Source organism: Pseudorasbora parva, chromosome 8, assembly GCF_024679245.1.
Source record: "Pseudorasbora parva isolate DD20220531a chromosome 8, ASM2467924v1, whole genome shotgun sequence".
NCBI lineage: Eukaryota > Metazoa > Chordata > Actinopteri > Cypriniformes > Gobionidae > Pseudorasbora > Pseudorasbora parva.
The window spans coordinates 25,274,219-25,301,102 of record NC_090179.1 but is presented as its reverse complement, the minus strand read 5'-3'; the positions used below and the strand labels follow the sequence as shown (position 1 = coordinate 25,301,102).

Sequence of the window (26,884 nt, the reverse complement as noted above, 5' to 3'; positions counted from 1 at the left end):
GCGAACATTAACATGCAGGTGACTGGTGATGTTGATTAGTTGAAACTGAGAATTGTTTGTGACCTAACGAGTAAGTAAACCCGTGGCTCCAAAATGAGGCAACCTGTCACAGGCAAAGCCGTGGTGTTAGGTCTCAGCTTTGAATTCTAGCGAGTTTCAGCGAAACCATTTGCTTAAGATAGCATGAGGCACAATATGTTACTTAATAAGGCAAGGGATTTTTAGAGTCCTCTGCCATTAGCTACTGAAATAATCTCCTCCCTGAATGGGAAAAGGCAGCAGTGAAGGGAGTAAAAACGAGTGCGCTGCATAGCCTTTGGATAGGAGCAGTATTTAATTAAGATCAGCCTGTCTCACATACATGCAGGCTGATAAGGGCTCCAAAGCACATCTGGCAATATGAGAGCTTGATCTCTCTTCACTGGGGTTAATGAAGGTGGTCTCTACTGAGTTATGTGATAAAACTCAGCTGAACTTTTCTTTTGTCCAGTAAAAAAAGTGGAAGACTATATGTGACCTATTTTCTCCAGCATAAAGCAGAGAGTCCCAGTGAAATGCATTTAAAGGGCTTGGAATGGAATTTGGAGTCTTGTGGAAATAGAATTACATTGATCTTAAAGGTTATTGCAAATATAAATATGGCACTGATTTAGTATTCTCTGACTGTATGAAACATTTCTAAATATAAATCACTACGGCTTGAAAATATATTTAATATTACTCATATATTTGCAAGCAATGCAAATAATGATTTTGCAATGATTTTAATATGCTTTTTGTAATGACGTGCATATTTTTTAGTGTACATAAAGCATATTTTTTGTGCATCATTTCATAATTTTGATAAATTCATGACATGTCACTTAATTTTTATATAAAAAAAAAATCTTAAACCCTCAAAAGGTCAGGTGGTGCAACCGTCCGCACAACTTTACAGACTAAGACATCTATTTAAAATGGTGTTTTAATAGTAAGAAATTATAAATAAAATACTATGGCATAGTTGTATGTTTCAAACCTTTGTATATTGTAGAGAGAAGAAAAGCTTAACTCCAAGTCTTCCAGAGTCACGGTCAAAGCTGATTCGACCGCCATTCGCCAGTTTCTGTGTTTACTAGAAGCACGCAAACGCAACTCGGCCGTCGTCATTATGGCCCCGCCCACCGACTCTATACACGATGTGATTGGCCCGGCAAGAGTTAGGCGATTACAGCTCAGAAGGGTATTGAGAGTTGCTAGACGACACTCGCGGCAGATTAGATTCGCTGCCGCTAGGGTGCGTCTAGATTTCTAGGCTAATCGATCGTTTCACTGATTCATAACTGTTTGAATCTTTATTTGAGGAACACCGAAGAGAATACAGTGCTGAATAAAGTCGTAGTTTTTGATATTTTTGGACCAAAATGTATTTTCGATGCTTTAAGAGATTCTAATCAACCAACTGATGCCACATATGGACTACTCTGATGATGTTTTTATGACCTTTCTGGACATGGACAGTACAGTGTGCATAGACTGCATTGGCTCTGGGACTAAAATATCTTAAACTGTGTTCTGAAGATGAACGGAGGTCTTAGGTGTGAGGAACGACATTAGGGTGAGTCATTAATGACATCAATTTCATTTTTGGGTGAACTAACCCTTTAAGGTTTCCTAAAGAGCGAATATGAGAGATGTTTATTTGTTTACATTTATTTGTGCTCTGGATGTTTATATGATTTTTATTATTCAGCCCATAGAGAAAATACATAAAAGAATACATATATATGGAATATAGTAAAAAAAAAAAAAATTGTCAAATGGCTTAAAAATATAAAAATAAATGTAATTTTTTATTCATTATTCTATTTAATGTTTTTACTTTTTATGTAAGGTGTGTCACCCAGCTCTCTGAATCATCTATTTTGGCCCGTGATGTTGGCCTTAGCCTTAAAGAGGAAGACATACTAACTAATCAGCCTTTCCATTTTGCCCATGAATGTAACCTCTGATCTCAGGGTCACCTCATCTCGGTCCTTATCAGGACCCCTGGCAGTTGTTCAGCATGTTTCCTTATAAGAAATAGATACCACTATGCTCAGATATCCCTTCAGAGTATTACTGGTAAGAACAAGAATTCTCTCCTATGTGTTTGCCAATTTCAACATTAACAGGCTACATTTTTTTCTTCTTGTCACGGTATATACCTGAACGTGAGTGTTGTAAAAGACAAATGTGTCCTAGCATTCCACTGACTTGTGTAAACTTAGCTCTGCAGGCCAACCTGCATGCGCTGTATTTTCAGATAAGATATCTGGCAACATGTTTTCAGCCATACCAAGCTGGGATGATGAACAACGCTAAATTCCATCCCCTCCTGATCACCCTCCTGAGGTTAAACTAAAAACCGCTCTATGCAGGCTATAGCACACCCAAGTGCAGGACAAGAACAGCTGGGTACCAGTGGGGCCACGATTGGCAGGGTGTAGGGTTTCATCTGCCGACGGGGTCAATTCTACTTCCTCGGAAGGGGGCCCGGGCCTCTGAGAATCTGTCATCGTTCACGTTGTAAACGCTCGACATGTATCTGTTTTTGACTTGCCAGAAAAAGACCCCTATCTAGGGTGGACATCCACGAAGTGTTAATGTAATAGCATTCAGAGTAGTTCAACCATGCATCGAGGTGGCAAGTTGTAATTACGTTAAATGGTGTATGTTTAATTAGTGAGAAAAAAAAGCTTAAATTAAATTTCTTAGCTTGAAATTTTAAAATCGGGATGCAATATGATTTTTACATTTTATATTTAAATTAATAATTTTGTATTTAACTTAACTTTTGATATTTAACATCATTTTAAATGTATATTTTTTGTAATACCAGTCAATCTGATTAATGTTTTGATGTATTTGATGTAAGTGATCAACTTCTTCCTACGACTTCTGTTTTTTTTGGCCAAAATGGTGGCGGAAAGCGATACACTTCCAAATGTATGTGTATCCTTACGTTATATGGCGTGCATGTGGCATGTGCCTGTTATGGATGGCATTCGAATTGGCATAACACTACATCAGTGTGCAAAAGCTATCTGACCTCCTTTTAAGCACCCTTATTCTTCTATTCCCGCCGTGTCATCTCTTAGAGTAGACGATGCACTGCCTTCATATTGCAAATGGTATCTTTGGCTAGATGAGCAGATAACTGCGAGTGTGAGGTTAGAGGTACACGGATCTATGAAATTTTTCATCACTGGGACTGATAGCACAGAAAGAAAGGCAGGATATTCGAGATATCTATCAGGGTACCGTGAAGGTTTTTTTTTGTTGTTGTTGTCTTGCAGATGCAGTTCAAGGACGCCTACAGGCAGCACGACCCTCGCTGTGCTTCTGACGTGACTCAAGGTCACGCACACTCACCCTCTGACATTCACTCACTACAGACAGAGCGTGTGTGTTACTGAGGGAAAGAGTGGGGGAAGGGAGGGAGCAAGGATGGGGTTGCAGTAAAAGTCATCTTCCCCTGTGTGCTCTGAGTAAACAGTTCACTTTGCTCTGTGTGAGCGCAGCCAGGGCCTCATTTGCTCAGCCGTTTTTACTCATCTCTCCCATTTGCAGACAACTTGAGGCATGCTGTTCTCTGGCTGCCTCTCGGTAGGACCGTTTGTCATGTCAGGGGGTTTTATTTGACTTAAGTATGAGTTATCTCAAACTCGGCTCTGAAATTAATGCACCTTTAAATTCGGTGCTGTTTCAAGCCTTTATAGTTCTTTTATGTGATCAGTACTGAGCACTCAGGATATTGAGATGGCATACGCTGCCATTCTCTGCTAAACGAATGCTATTGTGATATAAGAAGTAGATACAATGCCTTGCCACAAATGATTTATTAATAATCTACCCAAAACAACGATGTGCAAAACTACTTTTTTTCATAATCTACTAGGGTCAGAACAAAGCTTTATATTATTAACCATGTCCATCATAAGCTTTTTTAAGGGGCATTCATTCATTCAGTCAGTCAGTTGGTCGGTCAGTCGGTCAGTCAGTCAATTAACAAGCCATATAGAGTAACAAACAATGGCTATATAAAAGCATCATACAGTAAATAAATAACATAATGTGCACAAAGTGCATAATAATGTATTCTGCTACTGGCAGATGCCTAAAAAATGTCCAACCATATATAAAAATGAATAAATATGTAAATATATATATGTATATATAAATAAATGTGTGCAATTGAAATTTGAAAATGTATGTTCAAAACCCAAAACAAAAAAAATAACTGCACGGTAAACGTGATGGTGGTTGGAGATAAAATCTTTCACATGTGTATATTGACTATTCAGTGTCATTTTAGTATTATTTATATACTAATATTAGGGCTGTAACGATACACCAAACCCACGATTCGGTTCGTATCACGATTTTTGACCCACAGTACGATACAAACCTCGATATGGGGGGGACAAAACAGTTTTATTCTGTACAGTATTCTGTAGCCTATTTTGCCGTCAATACCATATATCTGTATGGTCAATAGGCTACTGCCGACGTTTTCTTTGCGGTACCAATAGGCAATATATATTTAACATGAAGTATAGGGCCTCCTGTACATCAATACCAACAGAAGCACCGCGTCAGACACGCTTCTGGTATGCAAAGAAAGAGAAAACGCCACGCAGCCACCCCGCGGATGACACGCAACAGAAACGCCACGCTCACACCACGTTGCCAGCCGGTTGGGGAAGCTTCTTGAAACACTTACGGAAAATTGTGTGGGTCTTGTCAACTACACGATTGCCATCCTTGTTCTCCACCGGGTAGCTGAAATGTTGCCATACTGCTGACTTAAAAGTTGGACCTGGACAGGAAGGATAATTCTGGGAGTTGGAAGGGGTGTGTCGCGATTCTGCCTTCTCACATCGCGATACAGGATCGTGGACCTGCGTATTGCGATTTCGATTTCATATAGCATATCGTTACAGCCCTAACTAATATAGTTTTTATAAAATTTTTGCTATCTTTTTGTTTTCTTTTTTAGAATTTTATAAAAGTTTTTTTTAATTATTATTATTTCTATTTAGTGTAAATGTATTTTAATTTGTAATGTAACAAGCATGTCATCTTAATTTTTATTTTATTTATTTCACTGACCAAAAACATTTTTAATAGTTTTAACATAAAAAAAGATTTGTAGACTCAATTTGTATAAAGGAATAATTTTCAAAGTTAGATTTTTCTAGGGCAAGACAAGGTAGTTTGAAGTAGCCGATTACTTTAAACAACGTCTTTAAAACCAATTGGAAGCTTCTGTCAACCAGTTAAATTAACGCAGAAATGGGAAATGATAATCGTATCATGGCTAGCACCAACTTAATTGCCTTTAGAAAATGTATTAAAACAAGCGGGTGATCTTTGTCATCTAATTAATATTTATGAGGCAAGCATTTATATTGGGCAGAGTCCAATCGGAAGTGAGCATCCCTATGCCCTACTCACTCCGAAGGGCAGAGCCCTTGACTTTGGAGGGAGCAGGGCACTTGTGTGTCATAATGAAGCTGTTTGGACTGCACAATTGGCGAAGGGAGCAACAGGAATATCTTATTATACACTAATATATACAACAAGAAAAAAATGCTGGTTTTGTGTTCCTGATCTGCTTTTAACTTTAAAGAAAGCATTAAACACATTTTTTTAAAAACTTAATATAAAATGCATGATGGAAATGTGTGTAAAAAAATCACAACAAAGCAACTTGAATTATCCTGTTTATACGTTAAACTCAAATTCTCCCGCCATTATCTAGATTTAAAATGACTCGTGAGGATTCGCCACCCTGAGTCACATGACCATAAACAATTAAATTACTTCCTAGAAGTGACGTGTCTGTCATATGTTCCCTTCGCTAACAAACTTGCGGATGGGGATTCAGTTTGGAATCACCTCTTATTATTAGCATGCCAAAACAGACTTTAGCACAATTATTAAAGGAAGGGTTCTCTTATTTCCATTCTTTTAAGTTATCACTGTAAAAATGATCAATACTAATCGATTAGCATAGCATCAAAGTTGTTGATGACTAGTCAAAGTGCAGAACATCGATTGGTGGCAGGCATGACCAAGAACATGTTATCGTTAAGTGTTTCTGCTACTGTTTGACGCTCATTAATAAATAACAAAACAGAAAATAGGACAAGAGGATAGAGGGAGGGGGAACAACTGTGTAAACATTGCTTTTAAAGAGACTGGCCTGTCAAAGGTTTGCTGACTCGTTTAGCTTTGTGTCTTGCACTGTTATCACCTCCCCATTAAGTTTTTAATCCAACTTCATTTCTGCTAATTAGCAACCGTAGGACTGACAGGCCTTGCCATGTCCATCCGTCTGTGTCAGGACAACGGTTGCCTCTCCCGAGTTGTGTTCATTACTTTTGTCTTTTTCAAGTCCTTCAAAAGTGCTTATTATTATTTAAGTCAAACTGATGGAAAGTGTACTGTCAGCTCTTTTGGGAGCGGACCGTAGTAAAGTGAGCAGGCCAGGAACACAGGAGAGACAGTTGGAGGTACATAAAAAAAGCCCATGTGCTGTGGAGGCCTAGCGCTAGCTGCTCTGTGGGCAGCCACTGCACATTTTAGATGCCAAGATACAATGACGATCAGAAAAAGTATCACTGCTTCCTGGCTTTATGATGATTTCATGTAAGAGTGGTTTGTTATTTTTTAACCTAAAAATGATGGTAATACTGTGGTACCTGTGTAAAGAACTACTATCATATTCATATACCATTGTATTTCTATACAATGTCTCCAAAGAACTTTAACCAATATTAGGTCTTATAGTTTTGGGATAGCTACTTTGAAGACAAGTTGCTCTTAAATTAGTTTATTACAAGCTCCTCAGAAAAAGTAGCTGAACTCAGTTGAATGTAAGGTGGCAATATCATGCACATATACATCTACATATACAATAACACACACACACACACACACACACACACACACACACACACACACACACACACACACACACACACACACACACACACACACACACACACACCAAAAGAATAATATATACCAACACCAATAGAATAAACATTTGACATTGCATGAAAAATTTCATGAAGAAATCTAGTAGGAAGCACCTAGTAGGAAAGCGTTTTTACATTTAGCAGATGGTTGGTAGTGTATTATTCATGGAACCTCAAAATTGAAAGAAACCTGCTTATGTAACTTATCAACACATCCAAATCCAGTTTCACTAACACTGGGTTGTCTTTAGTCCTCACATATTTACACTGTAAAAAAAGTCTCCAATTGAACATTTTCTAGTGACTGATCACATCGAAATGTTTCAGTTGGCCGATTAGAAATTCTGTGAATTGATGCAATTTAATTCACAGAAATTCAATTCGGCCAAAAATTGAGATGTCACTAGAAAATGTTCAATTTGAGACCTGGTTTTTATTTATTTATTTACAGTGAACCTACATCAGGACTTATATTTGATGAACCCCTGGATCTTTGGAAATGTGACCAAATGAAATGACAGATATGTGGATTTACTGCCCAGATAATATAACTGTGTTGACACGATTTTAAACAAAACATAGTCGTAAGGGTTTAAATGAATTGCTTAGATCAGAGATGCTTCAGCATTGGTATTGCATTGATTCAAAGTATTGGTTACACATTGAAACTTTGCAATCATAGCTGCAGTTTCAAGTTTGGTGGGAGTTATAAGGAGTTGCTGTGTCTACATTGCCTTAAGTTGACAGTTCACTCTGTCCGGTCACATCCTTGAAAACTCTCTGCTCTTTCCTTTAGACGTATGCGTTTGGCTCTGATGACTGCAGAGACTTTACTGTGTTAATAACTTCTCTCTCATCTAGGGAAAAGGCAGGGGACCCAGGCACTGTCTTCCTTTTAATGTGCTGGCTTTTCTTCAATCATTTAATTAAGAAAAGGAGCGATTATTCAGCCTCGAGTCAGCTCCTTCTCCCTTCCAGCGCCTCATTCATCTCTGATTAAACTTGTAGCATTCGGTAACTGTACTTGCCTGTTCTGTTCTTTCTGGGGCATGTGAAACAGGAGGAGATTGTGACAGAAAAGAGGAACCTGAGGTCTTTAAACGAGTTGCAGGATAACAAAATTGTCCCCTTTGGTCTCTTCGTCTTGATAAAGGCTGTGCTTGCAGCTGTGTTATCTCTCTTTTGTGTTTAAGTTCTGGTTGTATCTTTTTAGGCTGCGTAACCTTTCTGAGGGGACCGGCACATAGTTTAACCCCTCTAATTAAGGGCTCCCCCCATAGGAGTTCAATACAAAACAAAAAAAAGACGGGTCATTTCTGTAATAACAGAAGTTGGTTAACAAGATTATGTACAAGTAAAAGTTTACGTTTATTTCCAGATGCTGCTTAAATAGATGTTCATAAACAGAAGAAGAATTTAGATGAGAGGGTAGTCTACAATGTTTTCAGTTATATTCAATATCAGATGGTACAAAACATTAATACTGTCATTATTTACAGTAGATTTGAAAAGTTTTGGGTCAGTTTAAATGAGCTTTTAGCAAAATCCACTAAAATTGATCAAAAGTGATGCTTAAAGACATTTATGTTACAATCTATAAATGTTATTTCTATTTCAACTGATATGTCAAATCAGCATATTAGAATGATTTCTAAAGGATCATGTGACACTTAACACTGGAGTTTAGTTTTGCCATCAGAAGAATAAAATGTATTTTTTTTTTTTTTTTACCAAATAGCCTTAATAAGCATGATGGTCCTTTTAAAAAACAAAATCTTACCAACTTCAAACCTTTGACCAGTAGTGTGATTTTATTATACATTTAATTATCAAGTTTAACTTAAAATTGACTGCTTAAGACCTCTTTAAGATATAATGGAGAGATATAAGATATAAGATATAATGTCAAGAACGGAATATGCAAAATAACCCCAAACGATTCCCAGTTTTTTTATATATATATATATATATATATATATATATATATATATATATATATATATATATATATATATATATATATATATATATATATATATATATATATATATATATATATATATATATATATATATATACACACTCTTAAATTGTTTACTTTTTGTTAAAGTAGATTTCTAGTTTAGACTTTCACAACTTGAAATGAGGTGGAGAAAGATTCTGAGGATTTGTTTTAATATTCGTTTTTAATTATTTTCTTCATATATAATTTTTTTTCCGGCTGAAATGTTGTTTTAAATACCATTTTTAAAATCACCATTCATTTTTGTTGTATGGGAAAAAATGGAAAAATAGTTTTGGGTAAGGTTGATGTTGGGTGTTTGCATCGAATCAAATCTGCTTGAATGGGCATGACGCTTTCATTGACAGCCTTGTTTTTATTTGTCTAGATGTGTAGCAGTGCCACTTTGAACTACTGCAAAATGCATTCCTGTATCATTAACAGAGAGGGACACAAACACACCAATGCAAACTATATATATAGGGATGCTTTTCCAGCTAAGTACTATTAAGAGTTGAGGTGCTATGATTCGAGTCAAGTTCCTCAGCCGAATGTGACAGCGGTTGTAAACAGACCCCACGAGAGGAATTCCACCGGGAGACAAAGTAAGGGTTAGAGAGCCACGTTCCCTTCTCCCTCTGCTCTAGGGTGGAAATGGTTAACATATCACTGTAATTGGCACCCGCAGCTGCTTGTCCTCTCCACAAACAGGAGGGGATGATTTTTCCCCCGGCCTCCCCCTCTCTTTCTCCCCTCTCCTCTCTCACTCTCTTTCTGCAGCCTCTGCTTTGTGTGACAGCTGCCTAATTGGGCATTCTCCCCTCGTAGCGAGGCTGCCTCCTCCGGCCTCGACTGCTGACGAATGGCAGCGGATTACAGATGAGGACACGATGACCTGTTCGACCTTCCCGCAGCAGGGGGAGTAGAGGGAGGGGCCTGACGGGCCGGGCCCGGGCCCAGAGCCTCAGGTCACTAGAGGATGAGGTCGTGAGAAGGTGGAGGATCTGCCAGGTGGCCAATGACAGAGTGTCACATGACAGTAGCTTGATGTCAATGTGTCAAGGGTAGACTGGTGGCACTGCACCCTCAGAAACACTTGCACGGGTGTGTGCATGCACGGTGGATTTTGTGTTAATCCCCACTCTCAAACCGATCGAAAACATCAGACGGAGAGGCGGTGATATTTTTCATTCTCTCGCTCTCATTTACATCTGTTTTTTCTTCTTCTGGGCTCGTAATCATGCTCATTATGCTCAGAATGGTCTCCTGGGTGGGGTATATAATTATAGCAGAGAAAAAATATTTTGGATAAAAATATATCTAATGCTGTTATGCCTTATCTGTATATGTAACGCACACATGTTGGTAGTAGTTATTTGGCATTTAAAGTCAAAGGTGGAAATTTTTGGATGTTAAAAATACTTTTAGTTTTCCCACTTTAATAAAACACCTCTCTCTCTCTTTCTCTCTCTCTCTCTCTCATATATATATATATATATATATATATATATATATATATATATATATATATATATATATATATATATATATATATATATATATATATATATATATATAATATAAATGACCATTATTGTATTTATTATATATATTTTCAACCAGCTTAATTTTGTGTTTTTATTTTTTGACTAATTTTAGTACTTTAGGACTTAATTATTTTGGTTAGTTGCTAAGGTATATTTTCTATAATTTATTTGTATAATTTATAATTTCTTATATTTAGCTTATTTTTTAGCATATTTATAGGCTATTTAGCATTTTTTCCTATTATTATTTTTCCTATTATTATTATTATCAATCTGATTTGGATATTGAAAGCAGGCTTATTTTTCCAGTTCAAACTCTCTCTCACACACACACACACACACACACACACACACACACACACACACACACACACACACACACACACACACACACACACACACACACACACACACACACACACACACACAATATGTATGTATGTGTATCATGGTTATCAACCATAACATAAATCTGTTGGTATAGTTTTTTTTAACTTATTGTAAATTTAATTGCCAGTACCTGCTGCACGTTGCTGAAGCAGGCTTTATTTTGTTCTTAAAACGGTTGTTTTACATGGCTGTTGTCTTTGCACTGTGCCTAAACAAAATGAATCTCTTAAAATATAATGATTGTTTGCCAAAGTTAAAATAGTTGTGTGTTTATAAATAGCAAAAAAAGCAGCTGGTATTTAAAGACACTAGGCTAATGACTGTATTTATCTTAATGCCAGCACCTTCAGAATTTCACAGCATATGTGCGGCAGACTAATGATCCAAATGAGTCCTTTTCTCTCCAGATCATTTGCTGCACACATTGGAAAGCCATTGGTTAGATTTTCCTCTGTTAATAAAAAAAGGGGGGAAAAGAAGAAATTCTATCACTAGCCACTGCAAGGCAAGTTCAAGCCGTAAAGGTCTTGTTTGCTGAAGCATTTCAGCTTGGTTTAGCTTTCTTAGCTGACTGTAGTAGTCATGAAGCCATGACCAGTCTCTGCTCCACTTCACCCACAAGCACACACACACACTCTTGCACTATAAAAGCAAGTGTGTGGCGACAGAGCGCAGCATCTTCTAAGACACAAAATGCAGGCTGTCAGAAGGGCTGGCGGTGCCTTGTTCCTGTCACGCTGCCAGGATGCAATATCACTCAGCTGAGGTAGAAAGCCGTCAGTTGTAAAATATGATGAATTATCCCTATTCGGCAAAGAGTGGGCTGTCTGTGGGCGTGTGGCTTTGCGTGTACGCGAGAATATGTGAGGGTGTATAAAGAGAGGCTACGCTTGTGTGTCAGTCTGTTTTTTTGTGTGACTGAGTACTCACGGCGTGGTTGCGGCGCACATAAGAGTGCGTGGGCGAGAAAAAGAGTGAGAGAGACCAGCCACAGGGTTACTACAGGTTTAATGGTGACCTTGTTGTGCATGCACTTAGCTGCTTTCAGTGTTGAGTTGCTCAGAGCGAGCTTCTAATCCCCCACCCGGGTGTTCACACACTTGATTAGTGGCCTTGGTTATCTGCGTAGAGGACAAGCCACTGCCCCGCTCCTTCACTGGTCAGGGCTAGGGCACTGAAGGGTGTCAACCCCAAAGAAAGAAGAAGGGAGAGACCGAAGGAGAGAAAGGAGAGGGGCAGGATTTTGTTGAGGTGTATTAGTATTCAGACAAAGCCTTACAGCCTGCAGAGCAAATTGATTACTACACTGTACCTGTTCTTGGTGTCACTGCTCCGTAAGAAGGTAAGATCGTATATTGTATATGAGTGTGGGCATGGCAGAAATATCTCTTCCACATCGCTGGGAATTTAAGCTTCCTGAAGTTGTGGATGAGTCTGGTTACTTTTTTTTTTTTCTCTTATTTTGCTGCTTTTATTGATTCATTTGTGTGATAAGTTTCAATAATTTTAGGTTGTTGTAAAATAACTTCCCCTTAATTTAAATAGTTGCACACCAAAAAAAGAATTGAAATCTGTACATAATGAATAATTCAGCCATATCCATAGCTTAATAGAGTGCTGCTAGGATGACATTATTTTGTAGGCCAACCCAAAAACATCACCCTGTTCCCTCAACAAAACAACAATGAGATTAGGTTGTTTTTTTCCCCCCTACTCGCTTTTGGATTATTGCAGAAAATAAGCTATGTGAACAACAAAAGTTTAGGGTTCTTGCACATTCACATTTTGTTCCTCAATATTAAATGTAATACATTTTGAAGCCTAAATGTAATCACTGGATATAAAAAGCTGAAGTTAACGGACTATAAACGATGGAACGTGAGTACAAAATAATAAAATATATCAATTAAATCACAAACAACTGGAAAAGCCATGTGGCCATCGATTGTTGTGGACAATTGGGGGCCTTGGAGACAAAAAGGTTGAGAACGCTGGCCTAGGCTCATCGTGCCTGACATATACCATGTACTGCCAGTAACTTGTAATATCACATCCTGGAAAAATGGACACTGTCTGTTTTGGATGAGGACCATCTTAGTTATCTTAGATTTAGTTATCTCTAAAGACTCGAGCAGATGACATGGTTCATGACGCACATGCTGTCCCTTCATCTGACCCTTAAGACAACGGTGTAGTGTATGTTTATTTTATTAATAAAAGGGCTCATTGGTTCCCTCTCCATTTGGACTTTCTGACCACTGATATATTGCACTTAAGCCCGCATCATATGATTTCTGTTTATTTTGTCATACACACTTCTTGCGTTTGATTTTGTAAGTAGAGTTGCACTTTGCAGTACTGGCACTGTGCTATGTACTTGGTAAGAGCTGTTTACAGAATGACTGGCATAAACTATGATCCTGATAAACATGATCTCTTGAGTTAGGGCAAAGGGTGACTTTTAAAGAGCCATGAGCTCTCAATGTTTAGCTATTAGTTTCTGTCAGCCTTTTTCTCACAACGTCTACTAATGCAGTTTTTTTATATCTGTGCGAAGCCTAAAAAGATCTCAGCATTCTGAAGGTTGGGTACAATTTTAAACTGCCAAAAACTTCCACTAAAGTACTTAAAAGTGGTTTTGGTATTTTACCAAGGTTTTTTTTTTTTTTTTTTTTTTTTTGGCCACTGATTCCCATGCTCACGTTCCCCAAGTAATTTTCTACCCCGGAAACTGGGCCATTTACCACAGTCAATTAAGAGTACAAATATTTAGTTTTTCTCATTTCCTGGTTGGGGGCAGTAATTACATTTTTCTTTGACAAGCTTTAGTGCACTTCAGTATCACTTCAGTATGCCATTTTTTTTTTCGGGCTGAAAGAGAGCTGACAAAGATACATGTTATTCTGTTGTCGAAGATGAACCAGCTTGGTTTTCTCGAAGTGGTCCTGTTAACATTACGCTGCCATCATAAATCTACAAGTCTAAGGTCAAGTCTATTACTTGTGTCAGGACTCTGGAATTATGTTTGGAGTCTTGTGACGTTACACGCAGGGGCCCCTGTATATATTTCTGCCATCTACTTGGAAAAAAGGGTTCCTTCAGCTTGGCTAAAACATGCCCATGTAAAAGGGCAGCTCATCATAGGGTCATCATAATGTAGGTCAGACCATGCTTTTACTAGGAGTCAGAGATTGCACTTGGCAAAGCCCTAACTAAAGGGGTGTGCCCCAGCTGGGAAATGTCAATGCATGATGCCCTTAATGCTTGTTTGGAAGTAGGTCACAGTGACCTAGTTTGAATGATGCATGGCCCTGATTGACTGAGTCACCCAACGCTATCTTAGGAATGTGTTGTTGTAGTTCCACAGGCTTTTGTGCCTGCGTGTGCAACCAGAGGATAACAACAACTTAGCAGTTGCAGTGGCACAACTATTTCCGAAATTCCTTTTTTATTTCGAGAACTCATCAGCTAGACGCCAGGTATGAACGCAAGGGCAGCTTTGTCGCTTTTTATTAGGACCTAATGCTTTGTATGGATGCCAGCTGTTGCATCAACTCAAACAGCCCCGGCGGAGTAAATGACCTTGACTTCAAACAGGGCATGCAGCAGGTTTTGCTCCTTTTGCCTCATCATGCATTTTAAATAGCCTAAATGGATTACAGTTTCTGGACTGTGGATGTAATTTATGATCTGGTATTTTTTTGGGGGGGTCAATTAATCTTCCAAACTTGCAGTTGAGAAAAGAGGGATCAAGTCCAGATATCGGATCCTCTCCATTTCTATCAGGCCACTCATTTTACAATGATTTTTATTTCTCTGGTAACTCATTCAGTATCTTCACCCTGCACTTATGATGATAATTTTGTGATGACACAACCCCTGAACTGAGTGAAACTGAGTGAAAAAACTGATATATAACTAGTGTCCCAAAAAAAAAAGAAAACAAGAAAAAATATGAGCTACTATAATTGCTTCTTACAGTTATTCTGAAGCTCACAGCTGTGAGAAAATAGCAGTTTCTCATCTTTGCAAAGCTTTGATTTGATAGTTGTTACAGAATCTTAAAAAAAAAAAAAAAAACTGATTTCTTTAAAGATCATTTCTTTTTTAATTGTTGGATGCAAAATATCTCTTCAGAGATTAGATAAGCATGCTAAAATAATTGTTTGTCTGTTTAACAGGGTGAACGAGTTGTCATTTGTCAGTATTGTGTTTCCTCTTTTCATTGGATTAGGACAACAGTGGACTATTGATAGAAGTATAGGATGAAGTATTGTTGTTGCTGGCCCAAATCAATTACCCTCTTCCACTCTTTGGCCTATTAGATATAATGCTTGGTCAGGAGAGAAGAACTTTCATTTTCACAAACTGATTCACCTTCCAACCTGTTTCAATGGAATTCCTCAACTATTTCTTTGACAAATAGTATTATCTTATTCCAATACTGAATAGCTGAAAGCATCCGCTGTTATGTCTCTAGCAGTAGCTTTATTCCAAATTAAAGGTATTTAGTGTGGTAGCATAGATGCCAGAGTGACAGGCCTGAGAAACTCCTCTGTGACGGATATCTTGATAAGGTCATCCTGTACTGTCCTCTCTCTGTCAGCCCTAGCAAAGTAGAACAACCAGAGGTGCCAATTATTAGCAGAACAAATCAACCGTAGCCATTGACCTTTACTTTGATCATAGAGCACTGACAAGGTCAGTCATGTGTGTATTCCATGATTAAGTGCTTACAGTTCCATCTCAAATTATGTTTTAATTTTCTTGTGCGTGGACATTATTGTGGTACTGGTGTACCAAGAGGCTTGTGTTTGACTTTCACTGTACTTCAGTGAGTTTGTGTTGAGTGTGGTGAGGATAGTGTTTAGCAGGTTTGCGCATATACACAATACACGTGTCATTCTACAGAGCCAATGGCACTTTGTGATCCAGAGGTGATATATTTTGAGATAATGTAGTGAAAGCAACTGTGATAACATGGAAGTGAAGGACTATGCGGGAACATGTGGGTGTTCCTTCCCCAGGCACTGACACTGACTGCAGGGTGAGAGAGAGAGAGATGTCTGATCGCGAGAAACTTTATCTACTTCTTTAAACCTATAAGCGATTAACCTATGTCTGGCAAAGCAGCCAGCAAGATGCAGTAAATGTTTTCTTCAAATCAGCAATAAAATAAGAGATATAAAACAGGGTTTTTAAAATAATCAAAACAGTCACACAATTTTGTCACTTTCTGTGGCATTTTTGCTTTGAGCTTTGTTTAATTTTTGATCCTGCCAGTCATTATATATGATATGGAGAGACAGTTCCCAAGTACCTGTTAGCTGTCTGTGGTTGTCTTACAAAGAATTGAGTTCTCAACTGGCAGTTCTGTGGGTCTCTCTTGGCAAGAATTCTGTCAAAACATTTAATCCTCTTCAGGATACTGTGCTTTGTTATTTTTTTACCTAATATCTGTCAAATCAATCAAGCAGTCTTTAAAGCCCTGTGTATTCAGTTTTAATGAGATTCGGCAAGCTAATTCCTACTGCTTAAGAGTCCGGAGGAGAAAAAAAAGAAAGAAAGGAAAGAAACGTAGATTGTAATTGCTGTCATGGGAGAGAATAAGTCTTGAATGAATCTTTCAGTAAACAAGCTCCATCATCCTTTGGTCATGACCTTTTTAATATAATAAATATAATATAATATAATATAATATAATATAATATAATATAATATAATATAATATAATATAATATAATATAATATAATATAATATGAGCTGTAAGTTTCCTGCTGACATTCTGCAATACTCTTCATGGTTTGAAATGCTTTATTTAAATTCACAACAACCAAGATAACATATGAAGTACGCAAATTATTACTTTTTGATGTCGCTACTGGGAAATAACCTAATTTATTAATAAAGTCTTGTAAACGAGGTTTACTTGTGTTGCCAGGTTATTGGTTTGCATGCAAACCCAGACAATGGGTTAAATCAATAAGCTAATTTTTGCGAGTTGTCAGGGTTGTGTGCATGTAAATGTGCTCAGTGTAAAACTGATCAACATATGACAATATGATTCTTTTTGTTAAAGATTAGATTCATTTACTCTCTTGAATACAATGTGTGGTATGCAACATTTAGCTAATAATTTTAATAATTCATGTTTCTCTCTCTCTCTCTCTTGTGCAGGACTGTCACCAGCTGACCTAGTTGACAGATGTGGCAGTGATTTTATTCACAACCCTGGAGCTTTGAAGTACAGATCCAGTGCCATGGAATCCTGCAAGACTGACTGCATTACGATCCTGTACTTTTCTTAACAATAGCAAACATGATTATAAGTCGTGCTTAGCTCCTGCCTCCTGTATGGGGGAATGGCTTGTGAAGCTATATTAGGCCTTTCTTTTACCTAAAAACCAAGGTTTGAAAGCTAAAAACTGTAAGGTCTCTTGGCAGAACATAACAGAACGATTTTCCCCTCTATTGTAGTGGCCAATCATACAAAGGACTATAGTATTGAACATGACTCATGGGGAAGAGCCTGGCCCTGAAACACACCAGGATTCTGCTGTATTAACATATCTGGAAGGCTTACTCATGCATCAGGTAGCAGGAGGACAGGGTGCGGCAGCAACACAGAGTGAAAGCCAAGAGCAGAGGAATAAGGAAGGGATACAGCTTGCACAGCCTAATCATGGCACTCGACAGGAGCAGAACCGAACAAATTCCCACTTTGGAGCCTCGCAGCACCTTAGAAAGGCTCGTCTACTCAACTCCGAAGCCTGGACAGAGAGTGAGACTCAACAGAGGACAACACCATCCGTTTCATTGAACGGACAAAGTGAAGACCACCACAGTGGCCAGAATGGTTCCTCCCAGGATAAAGGAGAGAGTACACTTCTAGCTAGTTTGCTGCAGTCGTTCAGTTCTCGACTTCAAAATGTTACCCTGCCACAGCAGATTATCCAAGGCTTGAGGCCACCAGACGCCCCCTGCCAGATAAGCAAGCCTGCACAAGAAGACAGTGCAGATGTGCCTTGCCACAGACCTGCCTCGAGTCACCTCAAAGGGTTAGTGAGCAAGAGCAAAATGCAGAATCACAGCAACAGTGTGCCTTATCAACGTCGACGGTCTAGCCAGGAAAGTTTTTCTGAATCTCCTAAGGCGCTGCAGAACAATAGGGAGGGAGCCCCATCTCCCGAGTCTTTATCTTGTACAGAGCGCCTAAAAGCTGTGGCAAACCTGGTAAATATCAGATCGAGCCCTGCTCCATCACCCAAACCAAGTGTGGCATGTAGTCAACTGGCTCTTTTGCTCTCCAGTGAGGCCCACCTGCAACAGTACTCTCGAGAACATGCCCTGAAAACCAAACTCTCTGGACGATCAGCCAGTGAAAGACTATCAGCCATGGCCACACAGCAGACACAAGATAAACAACCTACAACTTCTAGCCAGACTCATGGACTAAGCCTCTTACACACCAAGAACGGAATAGCTTCACAAATGTTGTCAACCAGCTCCAGCAGACAGAGTCCAAGCCTAACTTCAGGGCAAAGAAGGACAGAAGGTTCCATGCGGACAGGACATCGCTTTAGGGAGCGTCGACCTTTTGAAAAACAGGGCAGACCGTCACAGAACTGTAGCAGTCTTCTACTTCAGCTTCTGAACAGTCACAACACCTCACAGCGAATTAATGGACAGGGTCACTTGAAAGATGACCCATGTACCTTTGGCACTCTGGCCTCTCCCCTTTTTTCAGACAGTGAGCACTCAAACCCTGACAGCAGTCTCACAAAAGACAGCAGTGATGCTGAGAGCACTTACTCTAGTTGCTCTCCTATTGACCTTTCTTTGAAGAGCAGAGCAAATGTACAAACACCAGTATCTACTTCGTCCTCACCTGTACTGGACAGAGTTCCAGAGTCTTCGTTAAATAGGTGGAAGCCTGAGAGTCCACCTGTCAAAGTTACCACAGATCACAGGGAGATGGATGCATGTTCAGAGATGAAACCCCATCACAAGGTCACTCTATTACAGTTGCTCTTGGATCACAAAAATAACGAGAGAACAAACAAAGGTTTGGATAATCCAGATTTGCTGCATGATGTAATCCCAAAGGTAACTAGTGCATCTACAAGTAGCCAGAGTGTTAATAGTACTGCTAGGTGTAAAGATACAAGTGAACTTGGTGGCCACTGTGGATTAAGTTGTAGAAGCCCCAAACCTTTGCCAACGTACTCCCAAAGCCGAGACTCCAACAGCAGTGCATCTCCATATACAGTTTATGGGTCTCCCCATTCTCAGTCTGTTCCCTTGGATCTTTGTAAAGTAAAACAACCCACAAGTGATGTAAGAGTAAAAGAACCTGCCTTTAGTGCTAGTAAATTGTTGCAGAATTTAGCTCAGTGTGGAAAACAAAACCCTGAAATTTCTCCTCCAGCGAAGGCACCTTTACCCCCTATCAAACTCATGACCCAAGAGCTGAAGGTTAACCATCCTCCAACTTTACTTGAAAGACTCACCGCACCAATTCAGAGAAATAACCCACTGTGGGAAGAGGCCAAGGCAAAAACTTCAACTGTGCCCGAAGCAGCACAGCATGTCTCTGAAATTGAGAATCTGCTTGAAAGACGTACAGTTCTGCAGCTTCTTCTAGGCAATGCACCTCAGAATGAAAAGGTAGGCAGCAAACGAAAACGAGAACATGTCAAGACTAATTCTGCGGAAAAACGAACACACCAGTCTATAGGCCAAGCAAATGGTCCTCCTTTGGATATTACAATAAAAACTGAGCCAGTTGATGAGGGTCATACATATGACTATAATAAATTGTCAAAGCAATGCCAGAATTCAGTGTTGGAGCCTAGAAATAGCACCAGTTATCATTCTCATGAAAACATTAAGCAAGAACCACTGTCCCCAGAGGCTTCCACCAGAGATGGTCTCCTCTGTCATCTCCTAAAGAAACAACCCAACAAAACCCTTCAGCTAAGCAAGTTAGAGGACCTAAACAAGGGTTGTGTCACACAAGAATCATTTGAAACCCAGGGACCAACAATCCCAAAGAAGAGGAGATTTTCAATAGAACTAGAATATCATAACTCATCGAGTCATCAGGCCAGGGATTTAGAACATTCTGGTATCATAAAAGAAGACAACAGTGGTTGTTTTGCTGCTGGAGATCTACAGACCAGAGAAACTAGAGAGGTCAGAGACCCATCTAGCCCGCCAGAAGCAGACAGTCCACCAGCTAAGTTTCCACTAAATGAGACGAACGAAAACCGAAGTTTCAATGTTCTAAAGCAGCTGCTTCTTTCAGACAACTGCTTGAAAGAATTGTCTCAGCCCAGGGGTACATTCAGTTCACCGTCACATGCTGTGCTGAATGGGAATACAATCAAGCAACCATGTAATGAAAGTGAGCATCAAAACTTTCACCAGAGTCCCAGCAATGCATCTTCTAAAAAAGCAAGTGTTCATAGGCAAGAATCTCCCCATATTACACAGCATGAGCCCACAAGGTCAAAAATCGATTACAGCATCAAAAAGGATTTGAAGGGCCCTGCAAGGATGGTTAATGGAGATGATCAAACACAAAAGTATGGGCCAGACTCCCCTCGGTTTACCAAGACTAACCCTATTTTGTATTATATGCTCCAAAGGAGCAATGCACAACTGGTTAAAGAGGGGGAAGGACTGGAGGCAGGCTCGGGACAAATGCAGACAAAGGTCAAAAACGAGTCGTCAGGTAATACTGAGGCCTTTGAACTTTGAAATAAAATTCACTGAATTACAATGGAACACTTAGTTTTGACTCACCACGGCTAAACGGGTCATTGAAGAAATGCTAGTTTTGAGACTGAGAACCAGCATCTGTGCTTGAACTAGAAATGTGTTTATTCTCTCAACTCACCTGATTGCTACTTTTGTTTCTTTTGATGCATCTCACGTTTTTTCACTTGAAATACATGTCATTTAGTTCACAAAAGACCATGAAACCAAAGTTCATTTGAATATTCATAAGCATTGCTTTCTGGCTGATTTCTTTCTTACGTTCTAAGCAGCAAAGGAAATACGTTTTCTGTGAAAGGTGTGTGTGACAGATTTGCTCTCATGTATTTATGACAATATCAGTTCCAACTCCGTTTTCCACGGTTAGACTTTTGGCCTCAGGCAGTGAGTTATGATGCAACAATGCACATGACAATCTGTATAAACAGATTGTGCCTCAGCAGTTGTTAGTGAATATTCTTAAATTTACCATGCTGAAATGAAGAAATAACTATGTATTGTTACTTTTGTCTATGCCTGGAAGGCTTTAAATGTCAACGTATTTATACATTGAAATAAATGAAACCGGCTGCCTTTTAAAAAAAAAGTTAGGTATCTCTCATTGGTTCTGTATTGTTCGGATAAACTAACAGCAGCTTTAAAGCTGTATCTCTTCATGTTTGGATAATATGGAATATGAATCCATCAGTATTAAAACATGGTGTCTTGATATCTATATGGTATGTGAAGTGTGTATATCAACCTCCTCTTTAATTTCTCTCTCTCTCTCTCCCATTGGAAACAATGTTGTGATGTGCTTTATTCTTTATTCTGCATTCTCAGCATTGACCTGTCAAGACAGCAATGGGTTTTTACAATACTCTAGAAGATGATGAATGAAAATCACACGTGTTACTACAAATGACTGCTTTTTTTCCCTCATGTTTTGTATTTGTGTATTTTATGAACAGGTCTTGGTATTAGCATGTCATAAAATGTTGTTCTATTATGCAAGAGATTGTTGCATCGACTTGAGACAAATCAGCCCAATCTCAGCTGTCTGTCATGTTAATAGACGCGTTGATCTAATAAAGGGAGTGTTTGTTATATTGAGGCCATTCCCACAAAAATGTTTGCTCATGTGATGTTTTACAGTCTTACATTTGACATGTTGTTTTTCATCAATTTAAAGACTCGTTATAAACTATATTTATGTACATAGCATAATCTTTATGAAAGACAGCTATTTTGTATGAATGAAAAGCATTTTAGTTTTGAAATTTCTTAAAGAGACTTCAAAGTAAATGCCATGTGAATATGTACTTTAGAGGATGATTTTTGTCCTTCTTTTGCATGTGTCTCCTGATTAAACTATGATAATCTGTTCTGCAATATCTTGTGTTATGTCAGATATTTAAGAGTACACTGCTGCCTGTTGCATGCAGATGCATGAGAAGGTTCCTATGTATTACTGGACATGGGGAAATTCAAAGTCTTAAGCATAAATATATATCTCTCTCTCTATATATATATATTTTGTCATGGAGCCCAATACATAAAATGTGATCTGTATGTTTGTCATGAGAAATAGACTGCTGGGCAAAATGTTTGAATTTTTGAAACAAATGTGCATATGAAGATATTTATTTAGTTTTTACTCAATTTTATTTTTTACAAGGAGAAAACCAAACACACAGGCTAACAATCATGTTCAGTACTGTACAGTACAAAGATGGATTACACTGATGCTTCAAAGACTTCTATTGGTTTTGAAATATTGTTTTGACGCAGGTTAACTGCAATACATTTGAGTATTGTTGTGTATCATTATTTCTAAAAAATACATTTCATTTGGGTGTTTACTTGCACAGATTTTGAATAAAGTTCTGAAATGCACAATCAGAATAAACCTGTCGTTTGTCTTGCTAAAGGCTTTCCCCCCCTTACTATCGTTTTAATTTATGTCTAGTAGTGAATGACCTGTGCTTGACCCCTGGCTGCACAAAAACAGTGATCTTACATGCATAAAAAAGGTAGGAGGAACCTGTTAAGAGTATGTTTTTTGTACATAAAAACCTTGTCTTTGGCTGTTGCCCTAAATTTTATCTGCTGTGCCCTGAGTCATGACCTTAATTCCTGCCGGTTGCGGTGACATAGATGTGAGAGGAAGTGATAGGACAGAGATGACCTCGTGCATTACTGGGGCCAACATCAAGACAAATCAGTGGCCTGTAAAAAGGTATTCTGGAAGAAAGGGACACTCTGCGACAAAGAGCAACCTGCCTCGGGCCTGCAGGGTTGCTTCTTCTCAGGAAACGGAGGAGAGAAATCCTATTCCCTCACCTTCTGCTCGCTCGCTGCGTCTCTAAACCCTGAAGTTTTTAAAAGCTCAAAAATGACATGCAGACATATTCCGGTGACAGACAGCGGAGCACGAGGGGGTTTAATACTCAAAGCTGGGAGAAGCATGCAAGCCTGTTTTTGGATATGAGCTTTCTTTTATGTTTTCCTCCTAAACTAGGTCATATAATGTAGGCCTACACCTCCTTTTATGTCAAAGTGAGGGGGTAGGGGGAGGCTGAAGTGAGAGCTGATGGGATTAACTTAAAGCAAAAGCAGGTTTGTGCTGCATACGAGTGTTAATAAAAAATGCTTTTGCGGTTTCAGGTTATACTAACGGATCCGGAAATCAAATTATCTTCTACAGTGCTTTGAATGTTAAAAAGCACAATAAATGGCATCATTTTGCTTGTAACGGAAAGGATGATAAACCTCTGAACAACTGGAAAGTGCTGTCGGGAGGGTCAGTAAAGCGGCGGCGCCACTGATTAAGTGGAGGACACTCTTCACATTCCTGCTGAGTTTCTTTTACAGATCCTCTCCCTCGTAATTGGACAAGAGCTTGCGTGCATTTTTGATGGATCAAAGAAAGTTGCACAGTTGGCATGAATCCGCCGATGTGGAACAATACATAAAAAGTATGCTGTGCTTGGCTGATGTTAGCTAATGCCCCTTGTGCTTAAGTGGGAGATTCTAAATCATACCTGTAATTTATGGCTTTCTGAACTCCTCACATGGAATATGACTTCTTGGCTGCTTTACAACTTCTTCATGCCCCCCTATCCCTGAAGTCTCCACTTAAACAGGCCTTGTAACCTTAAGCACAGGACTTCCTAGTATGCGTCGAGTGGCACCTCCATCTTTACTACAACTAAATTTAGCAGTGAAAACTCTCATCATGCGGCTTATTTTGTAATTCATAACAAGAAAATGTGTATGTGTGTGATCATGCATATTCCATGTTTGATCAAAGAGAACAGTCAAAGAGAATTTATGTGACCCAGTTATGCCTATGAAAATGACATGAACATGTATGAATATCTAATGTAAGATGAATATATATATATATAATCTTACATTAGATATGCCATATTACTTCGAGGAGAGAGAGAGTGCAGAAATGAACCACAGAATAACATTGCATTGTAGATGTAAGTTACAATTATCTGAGGGCTTTCAACCTTTTTAGTCCAAGGATTCCATGTTTTTAAACAAGGCAAACGCATACTATTTAACACTTGTTTTGCATAATATATAATGTTATCTATTTCCATAATTTCCCTGAAAGCAAGTCTTAACCCCTCAAACAGGCTCTTAAAGGGGTCTCAGAAAGTGAGGACCAGGCAAAATGTCCTCACTTTATATTTATATTGCACTCTGATGGTCTAAACCTCAAACTGATCCTCACAAAAACTGTTGTATAAGCACACACTTTTTCTAAATGTGGACATTACATAGACTTCTATTGTTTGTCTATATCCCATATTGTTTTTCTATACACATCATAGAAAACTTAAAAAAAAATAAAAATAAACACTTACATGACTTTATTTTTATACCAGATTTACAAATGAGGATGTCCCCAAATGTTGGTTTTTGGAGATTTTTTCAGGTTTTGCTAATTTCTGGGTACAAATTTATTCCCAATATATGGTCAAGTTGGTATAAACACACGTTTTTGTGAAATGTGGGGACATTCCATAGGCGTAATGGTTTTTATACCATATTTTCTATCCCCTTACGCTGCCCCTGCCCCTAAACCTACCCATCACAGGAAACATTCTGCATTTTTACTTTCTCAAAAAAAAAAAAAAAAAAAAAAAACTCATCCTGTATGATTTATGAGCATTTTGAAAAGTGGGGACATGGGTAATGTCCTCATATTTCACCCACTCTTTGTAATGCCATGTCATACCCATTTGCGCCCTGGTATTTCACAAAAACATGCCCACACACACAAATACAAATGATTGTGTAATCCATCGGAGCATAACACTGCAGGATCTGATGCTCTCCCGGTATACATTGTTCTTGCGGTGAAAGGGAAATAACTAACCTTGAATGGTTGCAGTAGTTTGTTTTAACTAGATGGTCTGAGGGGTTCAAAAGGGCAGCAGAAGTTAAAAAGATCTCAGATTGTACGTGTGCAGGACAGAAAGTGGAACAGTGGGGTTTTGTTTGCCGAGGAAAAGGCAGACTGTGTGACACTGTACACATTCCCCTCCTCTGACTTCCACTTTATTTGATCTTCCAAAGATTACCCTTTCCTTCAACTTCTCATAACCTTTAGTCTGGCAGTGAACCCTTCCCAGCGTAGATGTTTGTCAGGCTTGAACTGACAATAACCTCTTGCTTGCCTTGACTACAAAAAAAGGAACAGAAATTAAACAAATAAGTCTGGGACCAAGACCGAGGTCAAGTTTTGGAGCTTGACAACTATTCGTTTGTCATAGAACACAGAGGGGGGTGGAAATGCCGCACGGAGAACACTGGCTTTGATGTCTTGGTCTGCGGTACAGTGGCCATGGACTTACAAAGGGTCACGGATTTAAAAAAACAGAACTTTGATAAACAGTCAGGTTAACTTAGTAATCAAATCGGATGCCATGCATGTGAATGTATGCAAATGGCGCACATTTTAATAGGGTTGAAATAATCTATATTTATGCATGTAGGTAAGTTCATTTAAAACATTGCGTACACAATGTTTATTCATAGTGCTTGACATTAACAATCATAAGAACACAGAAATAATTAAGACAAATTATGTGTATACATTGATTTGTTTATATTTATTAATCATTCATGAGCATACAAATAATTCATGTTTAAATGAATTGCATTAAATGCATTTTTTATTTGATAGAAATACTTCATACATTTATTTTATGAATTTCCTTTATGTATGCATTGAAAATGCATTCCTTATAAACTGCACCATTTCTTTTCATTGATTTGCTAAGGTCAGAACACTTACACTAGCAAACATTACAATGAATTGGAGACTCATCTCTCTGACAGAATGTCTCGTCTTTGACAACAAAGGCCGTTCAGACTCGTCCCACAGATATTTGCTTACAAGGGGGTGAAACCAGACATACTTGGACCACCCTTTAATCAAAGTACAGGCTGTTGTTTGGTAAAAGGCTCAGGACTCTGAGGGCAGAGTAAGGTCACAGCTGACTGATTCTGCTTAATGTCAAGCAGGACACTGTGGGAAGAGTTTTCCAGTCCCATGCACACTCACGGGAGAGTAACAATGTCTGCATTCATTACAGCATGTCAGGCCTCTTCTTCACACTACTGTCTTTTAACTGTGCCAAGATCGTACTACCACCCCCATACATAGTACTTCAGATACACAACTTACAATGACAGATGTTGCTCCTGGATGTGACAAATCATCACAGACTTAAGGTTATAAGTTCAGTCTTCCTCTAAAGGCGAAATATTCCACAGTTGGCGATGAAGATACTTCAAAGGAGCAGCTAATACACTCCGAATGTGCACAGACCTCTGCCCAGTGGTCATTAAACACAACTATAGTGATGATAAATCGCTAGTTATGAATGGTCGCTGCAGAAATGTTTGACATGCAAATATGGACGAGGTATGCCCTCTAGTGGTTAGTACATTCTTAGAAGAAAAGGTTCTATATAGAACCCTAAAAGGTTCTATCGGCGCTACGTAGTTGGAACCCCTAAAAGGTTCACTGCAAAAAATGCTTTTCTTACTTAGTATTTTTGTCTTGTTTCTAGTTCAAACATCTAAACATTCTTAAAACAAGAAGTATTTACTAGACAAGCAAAAGTAATTGTCTTATTTTGGGGAAAAATTA

General features: G+C 38.7%; 1 protein-coding gene across 2 annotated transcripts in view; it reads left to right on the top strand.

Moving 5' to 3' along the window:
- The window catches only part of LOC137084319 (arsenite methyltransferase-like), a 47,924-nt gene that overhangs the window by 14,926 nt on the left and 6,114 nt on the right, over window positions 1-26,884 (top strand). Inside the window, exon 2 of one of the 2 annotated variants that reach the window (XM_067450495.1) lies at window positions 17,125-22,098. The exons of the other annotated variant lie outside the window; for it this stretch is intronic. Coding sequence (XP_067306596.1) covers window positions 17,458-20,709 — 3,252 coding nt within the window. The 5' untranslated portion in view covers window positions 17,125-17,457 and the 3' untranslated portion in view covers window positions 20,710-22,098. Of the gene's footprint in view, window positions 1-17,124; window positions 22,099-26,884 lie in introns of those variants that run through there. 2 annotated transcript variants of the gene reach the window in all.